Source organism: Coenobita brevimanus, chromosome 73 (genome assembly GCF_032717465.1).
Source record: "Coenobita brevimanus isolate Jiangsu-jjx chromosome 73, ASM3271746v2, whole genome shotgun sequence".
NCBI classification, from domain to species: Eukaryota; Metazoa; Arthropoda; class Malacostraca; order Decapoda; family Coenobitidae; genus Coenobita; species Coenobita brevimanus.
The window spans coordinates 1,985,946-2,000,773 of NC_137026.1; the positions used below are offsets into that span (position 1 = coordinate 1,985,946).

General features: G+C 43.7%; 1 protein-coding gene across 1 annotated transcript; it reads right to left on the reverse strand.

Moving 5' to 3' along the window:
* Window positions 1-8,450: 8,450 nt before the first annotated feature.
* Window positions 8,451-11,099, reverse strand: LOC145407413 (uncharacterized). The gene has a single exon (XM_080278342.1). It carries the CDS (start codon window positions 11,097-11,099, stop codon window positions 8,451-8,453), a length of 2,649 nt encoding a protein of 882 aa, XP_080134468.1.
* Window positions 11,100-14,828: the final 3,729 nt, after the last annotated feature.

The window sequence follows — 14,828 nt, forward strand, 5'->3', positions numbered from 1 at the left end:
CGTCAAAGTTTCGCCTTCTCGTATCATGTGGCCTTCGGGAGAGACATTAGGCTGTATAGTTAGATTAAAATTTACGGGTCTGGCTGTTTTAGGGTCAAAATAGAGCGAAAATGTTTGCAAACCAGAAAAAAGGTACTCTTTCATCCATGTGTTCTTCTGAGTTAGAGTTCCGTTTCACATTCTTCATTCGATATCGCTCTTCCCAACACATTACTCTTCGTTTGGTATCGCTCTTCCCAACACATTTTGAACTGATTGAGCAGTTTAGCCATATGTTTAGTTTGTCAGAAATGCGTTGGGAAACACGATATCAAACGAAAAATGTGAAACTGAACGCTAACTCACGAGAACACAGGGATTAAAGTAATTTTTTCTTGTTAGCACAAATTTTCGTTCTATTTCGTACTCTAAAACTGCCAGACCCATAAATTTTTGTCTAACCATATGGCCTAAGGTCTCTCCTGAAAGCCACATGATATGACAGAAGGCGAAACTTTGACAACAACATTGGGGTTGGAGGATGGGAGGAAAATACCGGGGAGCTACGTATCAACAAAAGGGTACCCATCCCAACTTTTATTTTTGTTAATGCTATTTTTAATACCATTGATGTTTTTAATTACAACAGTTATATCTCTTTCAATGTTTTACCTAATGGTGGGTGCAAGTGGGGGTAATTTATGTGGGGTTAGGTGGTAAGATGGGGTAAAAGTGAGAGTTTTGGAAAGTTGCCAGAACACATTGTACCATTATACATGTAAACATATTGTCTGAGTGACGCGGATTTGGGTACCACGGTCCTTGTCCAGTCCCTATTGCCCGCGGTACTCAAGGATTGAGTGCATATATATATATATATATATATATATATATATATATATATATATATAGGTATCCTTCCAATATCTGGACGCCCATTTTCCGGACATCCCCAATAACCGGACATTTTTGTCCCGGGATCTGATATTCCCAAAATGAGCCAAAAACTGCAAAAAATTCGAAAAAAATCCGACTTTTTCCCACCCATAATTTGAAGTTGGCGCGTGTGGCGCGGGCAAGCTGTGTTTTGGTACGTTGTTCCGCCGATGTCTGCTAGAGCACCCCTGCAACCTTCCCACTTACCGCCCGTCTCTTGTTGTGTGTGCACGCTCGTCGTCATGGCTGCCCATGTGCTTGCTTTTGTGGTGGTGCCTTACCTGCTGCAGGCTCTCCTGCTGCTCTCATGCCTCTTCTTCATGTGTGTGATGATGGCCCTGCCGCCTGAGAAGAGGAAGAGAGTGGTTTTGACTCTGGAAAAGAAGAGGGAGATATTGGACAAGGTGGATGCGGGATGGTCTACCTCACGTATCCTCCATGAATTCAACGTGGCCCGGTCTACTTTGTTTGATATCAAGAGATCCCGCGACAAACTCATGCAGTACACGACTGACTTCTCGTTGAAAAGCAAATGCAACGTGGAGAGGAAGGTGATGTATACTCCCAAGTATGCAGAAGTCGACCACTCCACGTTGATTTGGTATCGACAGCAACGTGCTGCTGGTGTGATGGTGCGTGGCACGGAGTTGAAGGCTGCTGCTGAGAAGTTCGCAAGGCTTCATGATGCCCTAGACTTCAAGGCATCCGAAGGTTGGCTCTTCGCGTTCAAGTTACGACATGGCCTTACCATCCGTAAGTCTCATGGCAAAGCTTTGGACACCAACGAGGATGCAGTAGAGGAGTTTCGGCACAAGGTGAAGGGCTTGATTGACAGGGAGGGCCTAACTCTCGGTCAAGTCTACAACACTGACGAAACTGGCTTATTCTATCGCTCTTTGCCTATGAACACTCTAGCCGAGGAGACTGAGAAGCGTGTACCTAGCCGCAAGCTCTGCAAGCAACGGATATCTGCTTTGTGTTGTGCCAATGCTAACGGCATGCACCGGCTCAAGCCTGTTATTGTTGGCCGTGCAAAGCAGCCTCGGTGTCTTCGTGGGGTGATGGATGTCCTTCCTGTTGTCTAGTACCATTCCTTGAAGGCATGGTTCACAGCCCAGATCTTCAAAGACTTGTTCCACCGCCATTTCGTCAAGGAGGTCATCAATTACCAGACGGAGAAACTGGGAATCCCACACGACCAGGTAAAGGCCCTCCTTCTCCTCGACAATGCACCTGCCCACACGTTCGACAAGGAGTTGGTGGCTGAGAATGGGCACATTAGGTGCATGTTTCTGTCACCTAATACTACTGCTCTCATCCAACCAATGGACCAAGGAGTGATCATGGCAACGAAGAGGCTGTACCAGCGGAAGTTCCTGGACGAGGTGATGGTTGTCTTCGAGGACAAGGACGAGTGCAGGGAGGGACGGGACATGCGAGGCCAGCGGACTTTGGAAAACATTCGCCGCTACAACATCAAGTCTGCCATCTACAACTGGGCCAGTGCATGGAAGGAAATCCCTGTCAAGACTCTAGAAAATGGTTGGTCTCGTCTGCTTCTCGGAACGGATGTGGAGCACGATTTCCTAGTTTTTGACGTGGATGACTTCCATGCACGTCTACGTGAGCATGGCAACGATGTTGATGTGTACGACGTGCGTGAGTGGTTGGATGACGACAAGGGCGATCCTGGGTATCAGACCATGTCTGATAACGAGATCGCATCTCTTGTTGGAGGTGTCAGTACCCAGCTTGAAGATTCCGACGATGATGCGAACTCCTCTCAGCGTGACACTACTCCAGCCATCCCCAAGCTGAGCGCACTCCAGGAACACCTAGAGTTCGTTCTGGACTACCTGGAGCACCCGGACTGCGACAGGGAGATGGGCCCTTGGGACTTGTGGAGGAAGTGTGCACTTTCAGGCACCACGTCTTTAATCGTCAAAATCGTCGTTCCTAGCGTCAATCAATGATTGACAGCTTTTTCAGGCCCGTGACCCCCGCTGTGCCCAGCCCTGGCTCCACTCCATTGCCTCCCCAAGACAGGCCCTCATGCTCCGAGGCACAGCCCAGCACATCAGGCACGGTGGAGTCACCACTTGATGTGAGTTTGCGCCTCTCTTCAGAGTCGTCTGAAGTGGGTATGCCATCACCACGACCCAGCAACGCACCCCTAGGTCACCTGCATGGCTACCCTCAGACTCTGACAGTGATTAGACCCCTAAGTCACTTGCATGTGCTACCCTCAGACTCTGACAGTGATTAGACGCCAAGAACTTCTCCACTAGACCACATGGGAATTTACGGTGTTGTGTAGTGAAAAAAAGTGCATAATGTTAAGGATTTAGAGTTCTGAGTGAAAAGACAAAAATTTAATGGGCTGTAAATGTAACATAAATTAACTTGAGTGTGTTTTGTTTAGGAAATGGTTTTAAGAGTGGAAAGACTTAAAGTGCAGAGTGCAACACATATCTCATTAAGGTACAATGGAGCGCAAGTACGACAAGAGTGCGCAGTGTTAAGAGAATGGAATTCTGAGTGCAAATGACTAAGTTCTGTGCAAGACTTCATGAACAGTGTACTGCAAGTGCTTCAGGAACTTCTTACTGTCAGAGTGTGAGAGGAGGCGGGTTATTCATCGAGATGGCCAGGGACTTGCTGTAAGTACCCAGAATGTTTCATATTGTACTGTACTGTTTTTTCCATACTTACCTCTAACACTTCATTTCACTCTTTTATGTCCCTTATTGGTGTGAATAGTGTCTTAGGTGCTATGCATGTGCAGAAGGGAGGTGTTCTTCTGAGTTAGACTAGGTTAGGGTCCATAACTACCAGTCCAGGAGCCAGGGACTTTTTGTAAGTACCCAGAATGTTTAATAATGTATAAACCTATCACAAAAACCTCATTTTATGGTTCTTTTGCATTTATTTCAGTCTTTTATGTCCCTTATTGGTGTGATTTGGGTCTTAAACAGTTGCTATGCATGTCCAGAGGGAATTGTATTGGTGTTTTTCTGAGTTAGGGTCCATAAGTACAAGTCCAGAAGACTGGGGCCCAATATCCGGACAGGATCACTATCCGGACATGCCGTTGGCTCTATTACATCGGATATTGGAGGGACTACTTGTATATATAAATTAATCAGTGATCGGCAGTATGGATTTGGACAAGAACGTTCAACTGTAGATATTCTTTGCCTTCTTACCCATCAGATTAACAAGACAATAAACCAACACGGTGAAACACACACAATAGCAGTAGATATATCAAAAGCATATGACAGAGTATGGCACCAGGCCTTATTGTCGAAGATGTCACACTATGGCCTTGCATCACTGGTTCCTCTAATTTCTTCTTTCCTTCATAGTAGAAAAATACGAGTCATGGTAGATGGTATTTATTCTCAGTTTCATTCCACAAATGCTGGCGTACCTCAGGGATCAGTTTTGGCTCCAACCCTCTTTCTCATTCATATAAATGACCTCCTATCTGTCACTCACAACCCAATATACTCTTATGCTGATGACTCGACCTTTCATAGTTCTTTTACATTTGGTACCTTCTTTACACAATTTGATATTATAAATAACCAAATAAACACAGCAATTTTTCTGAACCAGGACCTTTCTAAAATTAATCAATGGGGACAAACAAATCTGGGCTCATTTAATGCTCAAAAAACTAAATACATTAATTTCTCCAACAGAAAGAATTCCTCAGACTCTCACATAGTTTTATATGATGTCAGTATTCCCATATCTACTACAATTGATATCCTAGGTGTTACTCTAAACCCTGACCTAGCTTATGTTAAATCCCTTGCTAAAAATGCTTCAAAAAAATTGGGATTTATGTACAGAGTTCGTGAGTTCTTCACTGACGAGCAGATGGCCACAATATACAAAAGTCATGTGCGTTCTCAGATCGAATACTGTTCACCACTGTGGAGTGGATGTGGAGCAGGTTGCATTGAGGCAGTTGGACAAAATTCAAAATAAAGCCATTAGATTAATAAATAATCCTGCCATAACGCAAGACCTTCCTCCATTATCAGTACGTGGAGATGTTGCTTCTTTAGCATTATTTTATCGATATTTTTACCGTAAGTGTTCAGACGAACTGGCTTCAGTTGTTCCTTCCCTTCACATTTTCTCCTGAAATACTCGGGCAGCTGGGAGCGCCCATGAATTCACACTCTCTGCCCTGCAGTGCAGAACCTCTGCTTATCAAAATTCATTTATCCCCAGAACTACTACTCTCTGGAATTCACTTCCTGGGAGTTGTTTCCCACAAACATTTAGTCCACTTCAATTCAAATCCAGTTGTTGTAAATATTTTATAAATGGAGGATGCCTTTAGGCACATGGGCTTATTTTTTTCCCCCCTTTGTTTTTCCTTCCTCCATTAATTATTTATCTATCTATCTATCTATTGCCAGACGCCTCAATCCCGTTTGGGGTGGCCACAAACAAATCGCCTCCAAGTCGCCCTGTCCCCCGCCATTTCACTCCCCTGCTCCCAACTCACACCCCCCTCTCTCATATACCTCTCCACCCCATCCCTCCATCTCATCCTCGGCCTCCCCCTCCCTCTTTCCCCCTCCACCTCACTCATATACGCTCTCTTCGTCAGTCTTTCACCCTCCATCCTCTCCACATGGCCAAACCACCTCAGTGTGTTCCTCATATATATATATATATATATATATATATATATGTGTGTGTGTGTGTGTGTGTGTGTGTGTGTGTTCTTACCTAATTGTTCTTACCTAATTGTATCTTTACAGGAATGAGTCAAGCTCGTATTGTCCCGTGTCTTAGACCATATTGATCGTACATATCCTTAAATTTGTGAATTGTTTTGGCACACACTATTTCATTCTGTAGTGCATTCCATTGATCAATTGCTCTGTTTGGGAAACTGAATTTTCTTATGTCTTTATCACCTCTCTTCTTATGCAGTTTTTGCAGTGTGCTCTTGCTGATGCTTCTCCATATGTTAAGTAATCATTTATGTCTATTTTCTCCTTTCCTGATATGCACTTATATACCATTATCATGTCACCTCTTTTCCTTCTCTCCTGTAGTGTTGGTAGATTCAGTTTATTTAGTCTTTCTTCGTAGCTTAGGTCCCTTAAGCTTGGTATCCATCTTGTAGCGGCCCTTTGAACTTTTTCAATCTTGTCTATATGCTTTTTGAGATGAGGACTCCAGACTGTTGATGCATATTCCAGGGTTGGTCTAATGAATGATGTTATTATCCTTCTTAGCATGTCTTCATTTATGTATGTGAATGCTATTCTCATATTTGCAAGCAGTGTATACATGTTCCGTACCTTCTCGCTGATGTGGTCAGCCGGAGATAGTCTGTTATTGATAATCACACCTAGGTCTTTCTCTCTTTCTGATGTGTATAGGGTTTTATTTCCTAACTTATAATCCCAATCAGGTCTTTTTCCACTTTTACCAAACTTGATTACATGACACTTGTCCACATTGAATTCCATTTGCCATGTACTACTCCATTCATGAAGTTTATTTAATTCTTCTTGTAGCTCCCTACAAGAGTCTGTGCTAGTAATTCTCCTTTGTATTTTTGCATCATCTGCAAACATATTCAGATAGCTCTCATTTCCAGTGTTACTGTTGTCACGTAGCTTTAGTTCTGAGCAGACACCGGCTGATCCCGAACAAGGTGCGTAACAGAACCGACAAAACAAATCTAGTATCAAATCATTGGTTAGGAATCCTTGTGTTCCTTTTCCTTCAGGCTACAGTAAAAATCCTCATTCCCTAAAACCTGTATTTACTTTCACCAACACTATTTACCACAATAAAGCATGAATCACATTACACACCGAATAATAAACATAACATAGAAATATACAAAATTCTGCTATATGGGTCAGCAGATAATATCACTCACAAATACAGATAAATATACATATTGATGTAAAACCACAACCCGGCTCCGCCGACCACCGACCAGCCCTCGTCACCCTCTCCCTTCACAGTCCAAGGTAGTTCTGTTCATTCCCTCTTCACCAGCTCCCACTACAAATCTGTTTAGAATTCGAATGAGTCCGAATCCTCAAGCCCTGGATCCACAACCCTTGTCAACATAGAAAGTGTGCTGCAGCATGGTACAGTCGTTCGGTCTTTGTCCCAACAGCATTCCGAGATCGCTAGTGAAGGTGGTGACATTACATGTAAAGATCAGGCACTTGTAGGTGGTCGGGTGAGCCGTGCCGTGTCATTGCCACCCACGTAACACCTCCCTCCTTAAAAGAAAAAAAAAGTATTAACTTTTTTTTTTTTTTTTTTTTTTAACCAAAACCCATAGATCCTATTATTTCACGGCACATATTCTTATATACTTGTTATATATTTCATCACCAGGAAACTAAGCACATACATTATCTTAGAAGAGATACTGGGCAACATTAGGTGGTCAACTGAAGAGGAAATCTTTACATAGATAACAGTAATATTGATACCTATATATTTTAGTTATTTACAATCTGTTTTCAATCATTATCTGACCTATCCTCTGGACAAAACATCAGCAAGGATATTTTCTTTTCCTTTTATGTGGTTAATATCCAAATTGTACTTCTGCATTTCTAAACTCCATCTTAAAATCCTTTGGTTCTTCCCACTCATCTTGGCTATGAAAGTTAAAGGATTATGGTCAGTATAGATCTTCACAGGTTCTCGAGCAGGATATAAGTAGACTTCAAAGTGTCTCAGGGCTAGCATCAGAGCTAATGCCTCTTTCTCTATTGTAGAATAATTTTTCTGGTGCTTATTGAATTTCTTAGAGAAATAACACACTGGGTGATCAATAGCCCTGCTGTCTGTCTGACATAACACTGCTCCTGCACCAGCATCACTGGCATCAACATAAAGTATAAATCCCTTATCAAAATCAGGAGAGCTAAGAATGGGTGAGGATACCAGCATAGCTTTGATTGTCTTGAATGAATTTTCACAAGATTCTGACCAAATGAACTTTACATTTTTCCTTAATAAATCAGTTAATGGAGCAACTACATCTGAAAAATTCTTAACAAATCTTCTGTAATAACCAGCCATGCCAAGAAACCTCATCACCTCTCTCTTTGACTTTGGTACTGGAAACTTGTCAATGGCATCAATCTTGCAATTTAGAGGAATTACTTGACCTTGACCCACTATATATCCCAGGTAGGTGACCCGCGCATGGGCAAAGTCACTCTTTGCAAGGTTTACCGTTAGGTTTGCTTCCCTGAGCCTCTCAAACAGCGCCTGCAGCCTCACCAGGTGATCATCCCAGGTCTCGCTGTAGATTATTATATCATCCAGATATGCTCTACATCCATCTAACCCCGACGTTAGACCATTAATTAGACGCTGGAAGGTCGCAGGCGCGGTTTTCAAACCAAAAGGCATTACACAATACTGAAAGAGTCCATCTGGAGTCACAAACGCAGATATTTCTCTTGCCCTTTCCGTCGGGGGAATCTGCCAATAGCCCTTCAGCAGGTCCACCTTAGTTACATACCTTGCCTTGCCAGCTCACACATCCTGTTGAGTTTCATGCGAAAGTCCATTACATGTTTTAACACATTAGTTTCAGAATCATCACTTAACCATTTCTCTTTTAACATCTTAAGTGGACCTCTCACTTCATGCCCAAACACCAGCTCAAACGGGCTAAACCCCAGTGTATCCTGCACCGATTCCCTGACTGCAAACAACAATAATGGAATCATTTCATCCCACTGATCATCCTTCTCATGGCAACAAATTCGCACCATATTCTTTAGCGTTTGGTGGAACCTTTCCAACGCACCCTGCGACTCTGGGTGATACACACTTGACACACGGTGTTCTATCCCCATCTGTTGCATTGCTGACTGGAACACTCGGGAGAGGAAGTTACTGCCTTGATCAGTCTGTATTACTCTGGGCAGTCCAAACGTGCAAAAGAACTTGGTTAGTGCTTGGACAATTTTGTTGCCACTGATCTTACGTAAGGGGATTGCCTCAGGGTATCGGGTGGAGGAACACATAATAGTGAGGAGATAATTATTACCAGACTTAGTTTTCGGAAGTGGACCAACACAGTCTACAATTACATGGCTAAAAGGTTCAGAAATAGCAGGAATTGGGTACAGAGGTGCAACAGGTATTTTCTGATTGGGTTTTCCCACAACCTGACATTGGTGACACGATTTACAATATTTTGCAACATCTTTCTGTAACCCCGGCCAATAAAAGTGGTTCATTATTTTCCTACATGTCTTGTTAATTCCCATATGACCTGACAACGGTGAGTCATGTGCAAGGCCGAGAACCTGGGACCTGTACGGTGCGGGGACCACAACCTGGTGTATGACATGCCACTCATCTCCTGCAGCCACGTGACGAGGCCTCCACTTACGCATTAGCACGCCACCCTTCTTATAGTATCCCGTAGGGACACCTGACACTTCCTCTTCTGACATAGCTAGTTCAGCAATCTTACGCAGTTCTGCATCACATCTTTGCTGATCTATAAGCCTGCTTTTTTCAACAAGAAAATTACTTAGCTTGGTGTTATCACTGTCGGTCTCGTGATTGAATAATGAGGCTATCTCGTCACCCTCCACATTTCCATCTAGTCCACATACCTTGGATGGATAAGATGCACACTGACTCACATCGGCTGCCTGATGGGATTCGTGGTCCAGTGGATCGGGTCTGACATGCACGGCCCGTTGCATGGCCCTCGTGACCGCACAGGCGGGGAACACGTCCGTGGCGTCTGCTTCCTCCGGCTCACCGCTGTTTAGGTCTGGAGTACTTAGAACAGCTACCTTCAGTTTGGAGTTAACAAATACCATATCTCTTGCCAAGTCATTTGCCAATATAAATGATACACCTTCCACTGGCAACTTAGGCACCACTGCTACAGTTACATCTGCATCAAGGAATTTACATTCGAGATGAACTTTATACAATGGAGCAGTCATGTGCCCACACTCAATGCCTGCTAAAACAACATTAGCATCAGAAGTCTCCCTAGATAGTGGTAACACATCTTCCAGCAGCAGTGACTGCACCGCCCCTGTATCTCTCAATATAACCACAGGCTTTTTACCATTTTCATCATCACGCAGGGACACACTTCCTGAACAAAATGGCTTAAATTCGTCTCTTACATTACCCATCTTACATGTATCTTCTACAAGCATATTGACATCTACTGGAGTTTTTACATCCTTTATACTTTTAATACTGGCAAGAGTTGTTGGAACATCCTTGGACTTTTTATCTTTTAAGAACCAGCAATTATTAACAGTATGACCCATCAATTTACAGTTAAAACATCTTACTGGCTTCCTTTTATCACTAGTAGAGTTACGACTAGGGCTGGCGGTCTCTCTTTTGTCACTTGTGAACTCATTCTTACCTGTCAGTGGAGTAGGCTGTGGTTCTACAAAGTTTTCAGTACCTACTACACTATGCATTTTATGGATCAGGGCATAATCCTCTGCCATTCTGGCAGCATCATTCAATACCTTTACCCGGTTTTCATTTAAATATACCTTAATTCGATCAGGTAAGCACCTCTTAAATTCCTCAACGAGTAACATCTGGCACAGCTTATCATAATCACGACCCACAATTTCACTCTCACACCATCGACCAAACAGACTTTCTTTTTCTCTTGCAAAATCCAAGAAACTCTGATCATCCCTTTTCAGCAGATTTCGAAATTTCAGTCGGTAAGCTTCAGGCACCAATTCATACCCTTTCAACACAGCACTTTTCACTTTCTCATAATCACGGCAGTCATCAACAGACATAGACATGTATATTTCTTGGGCTTTACCAGTTAACACAGACTGGAGTAGCACTGTCCAGTGTTCCTTCGGCCAACCCGAACTAACTGCGACTTTCTCAAAATATCTAAAATAATTATCCACTGCATTTTCCTGAAATGGCGGAACCAATTTCGCATTGCTAGCTATGTTAAAAGGAACCGTGGATGGTGCTGTTGCTCTAAGCTCCAACTCTTTTAATTTAATTTCTCTCTGAACCTCTAGTTCTCTCATACGGTACCGATTCTCTAGTTCTAGTTCCTTTATCCTCACCATATCACCATCATGCTCTATATAATCGAGTGCACCCTTATGGAGCAATTCTTCATCCACCATATACTTTATCAATTCATTCCTAATTTGAAATTTATACCAACTTTTCCTTACACTAAAATCCAACTTTTCAGCAATTTTAAGTAAGTCTGCCTTCTTCAAATCAATTAAAATCTCCACTGTAGGTGACTGAAGGAATTGCTCAGCATCAAAAGTCATTTTGAAGAGTTACTAATACCTTCTTTAAAATTTAAATACACATTAGATCAACACAATTAAAACAGTGCAATAAAGTAGCAAAAGGAGCAAAAGGATCCCGGTCAGGCCCCCAATTTTGTCACGTAGCTTTAGTTCTGAGCAGACACCGGCTGATCCCGAACAAGGTGCGTAACAGAACCGACAAAACAAATCTAGTATCAAATCATTGGTTAGGAATCCTTGTGTTCCTTTTCCTTCAGGCTACATTAAAAATCCTCATTCCCTAAAACCTGTATTTACTTTCACCAACACTATTTACCACAATAAAGCATGAATCACATTACACACCGAATAATAAACATAACATAGAAATATACAAAATTCTGCTATATGGGTCAGCAGATAATATCACTCACAAATACAGATAAATATACATATTGATGTAAAACCACAACCCGGCTCCGCCGACCACCGACCAGCCCTCGTCACCCTCTCCCTTCACAGTCCAAGGTAGTTCTGTTCATTCCCTCTTCACCAGCTCCCACTACAAATCTGTTTAGAATTCGAATGAGTCCGAATCCTCAAGCCCTGGATCCACAACCCTTGTCAACATAGAAAGTGTGCTGCAGCATGGTCCAGTCGTTCGGTCTTTGTCCCAACAGCATTCCGAGATCGCTAGTGAAGGTGGTGACATTACATGTAAAGATCAGGCACTTGTAGGTGGTCGGGTGAGCCGTGCCGTGTCATTGCCACCCACGTAACACTGTTTATATCATTTATGTACACTAGAAACATGATTGGTGCCAGCACCGAACCCTGTGGTACTCCACTAGTCACTTCTTTCCATGATGAGTAGTTTCCTCTTAGTACTGTCCTCATTTCTCTTTTTATGAGAAAGTCTTGCATCAGACAAAACAGTTTGCCTCGAATTCCTCCTTGATGGTACAACTTCCATAAAAGTCTTTGGTGTGGTACTGTGTCAAAAGCTTTCTTGAAATCTAAATAGATACTGTCCACCCATCCCTATCTTTCCTGTATTGTGTTTGTTACTCTGTCATAGTGTGTGTGTGTGTGTGTGTGTGTGTGTGTGTGTGTGTTTCTTTGTCTGTCATCATTCCTTTCGCTGCCCTTCCCTCATGTTCTGTGAACTCTTCAAATAATCCAAGCTATCAACTCTTTCTTAGCTACAAGTCTTGTTCAGTTAGATACAATCTTCCGTGTTAGCCAGGCTACACTGCCCCTCCAGGCTCTACGCAGTGGAAGAGGCAGTATGTACCTCAAGGAAGGGTCGGCCACGAGGATATTACTTCATCTACACTCAGATGATTTTCTGCAACTGAAGGAAGCCCTGAGTCCTTCAGGAAATAAAGCCCATCTCCATTAGCCATAATGCTTTCTATCTATCTATCTATACTTTTATAGCCAGACGCCAGTGTCTCATAAGGGATGGCCGTTTGTCTTTGTGTTAGTTGTTTTGGGGGGAGGGGCACTAACCCTCCGCCAACCCACTTGTTGACACGTAGGGAACATGTATGGGTCAGTTATATGGTTACCACCCAGCGTTGTAAATGGTTTCCTGGCTTACAGGAAACCATTAGGCTTGTCACTCAATGTAAAGTTACCTGAAAAGGAAAAAAGAGTAATAAAAACTGATGGGAAAGATGGGAGAAATAGGATGAGAGGAGGACAGACAGTGAAAGAATGATAAAGGTGAAGAAAGAAGTAGGCAGCAGTACATCAAGTGAGTGGATGATGGTGAGAAATAGGACGAGAGGAGGACAGACACAGAAAAGTAGTGATAACGGTGAAGGAGGAAGTAGGCAGCACGACATAAAGTGAGTGGATGATGGTGAAAAATAGGAAGAGAGGAGGACAGACACAGATGAAGAATGATAAAGGCGAAGGAAGAAGTAAGCAGCACTACATCAAGTGAGTGGATGATGGTGGCCACCACCTACCACTTCTGGGTTCATTTCCATGCCATAGGTAGCATATTTTTGCATTTCCTTCCTGTCAGTGTCAGTCAGTTACATTCAGCTTCTTGGATATATTTCAGGTGGGAGACGTTAGTTATATTCATTAATATCTTTATCTGTCATTCTTTTAAAGCATTTTTGGTGGGAAAACTGATATGGGAAGAGGATATAATCAGAGTGGAGGGGTAAAGGGAACATATGCAGAGAGATTTGAACTATTTCGAGAGCGAGAGACTAACGAGGAGTGTATGTGAGTAAGGTGGAGGGGGGTGAGAGGAAGGGGCAGATGGAGGGATGGAGTGGAGAGGTATATGAGAGAGAAGGGTGTGAGCTGGGAGCAGGGCAGTGAAATGGCGGGGAACAGGGCGACATGGAGGTGATTTGTTTGTGGCCACTCCTTACGGGATTACGGCGTTTGGCAATAGATGGATAAATAGATAGATAGATAGATAAATAGACAGATAGTATGTGAGAAGGAATACACAGCTATGCACACAGGTACTGGGAGGGACGCCTTCACGTGGTGGCATCAACAGAACAGGGAGAAGCATCTGTCTGTCTGTACAAGCGTTCCCTCAGGATTACTTGACTATATAATGCAGACGAAAAATTAAGAACAAAATAAGAGAAACTCAGAATGACAGCTTGGAGCATTATAAAACGCCCTGAAAACACACGAGGGGAAGGAAGGACAGGCGTGAGAGAGGACACAGGGACAGGAGCAGGGACGGGGACAGGAGGAGCCAGCCTGGGGACGCATCTGCACCCACTCCCACACCTCGCCATCCTGCCACACACCTCCATCCTGCCACACCACGCCATCCTGCCACACCACGCCATCCTGCCACACCATATCATCCTGCCACACCACATCATCCTGCCACACCACATCATCCTGCCACACCACGCCATCCTTCCACACCATATCATCCTGCCACACCACATCATCTTGCCACACCACATCATCCTGCCACACCACGCCATCCTGCCACACCACATCATCCTGCCACACCTTGCCATCCTGCCACACCTCCCATGCCTCGAGGACAGGGCTGGGTATGGAGGCTATTGCGTTGACGTTGTGCTGCCTCTGCTGTGGAAGCCTCTTTGCCTTCCTCTGAGCCCCCCTGAACCCCCCCATCTCACACCCCGACGTATCCTGAACCCACATCTCACACCCCGATGCATCCTGAACCCACATCTCACACCCCGATGCATCCTGAACCCACATCTCACACCCCGACGCCGTCCCCTGAGCCAAGGCCACCTAATACACACTGCCCTAGCCTGAGTGAGGGGTTGGCCTGCTGACTTAATAGGAGCAGGTGAACCCTCCTTCTGCTAGATCTGCTTAATGGCTCTTCTATAGCCTTGTCCTCCATGGGGTAATGAAACTAGGGATTATGACTGTACATTTCGCCTCTCCTCTGACTTCCCTTCATGGTGTCAGTGTACCAACCTGTTTTGGCTTACACCGCTCACTTACCTCTGAAAAGAGTAAAATGTTCAGTACCTTTGTTCTGTTTTTTTATGCAAGGAAGAAGGAACCAAAGGCCAGGAACCTTCAAATTGTTCCCTCCAAGGAAAAAACAAAAACAAGATAACAGAGCCAAATTCA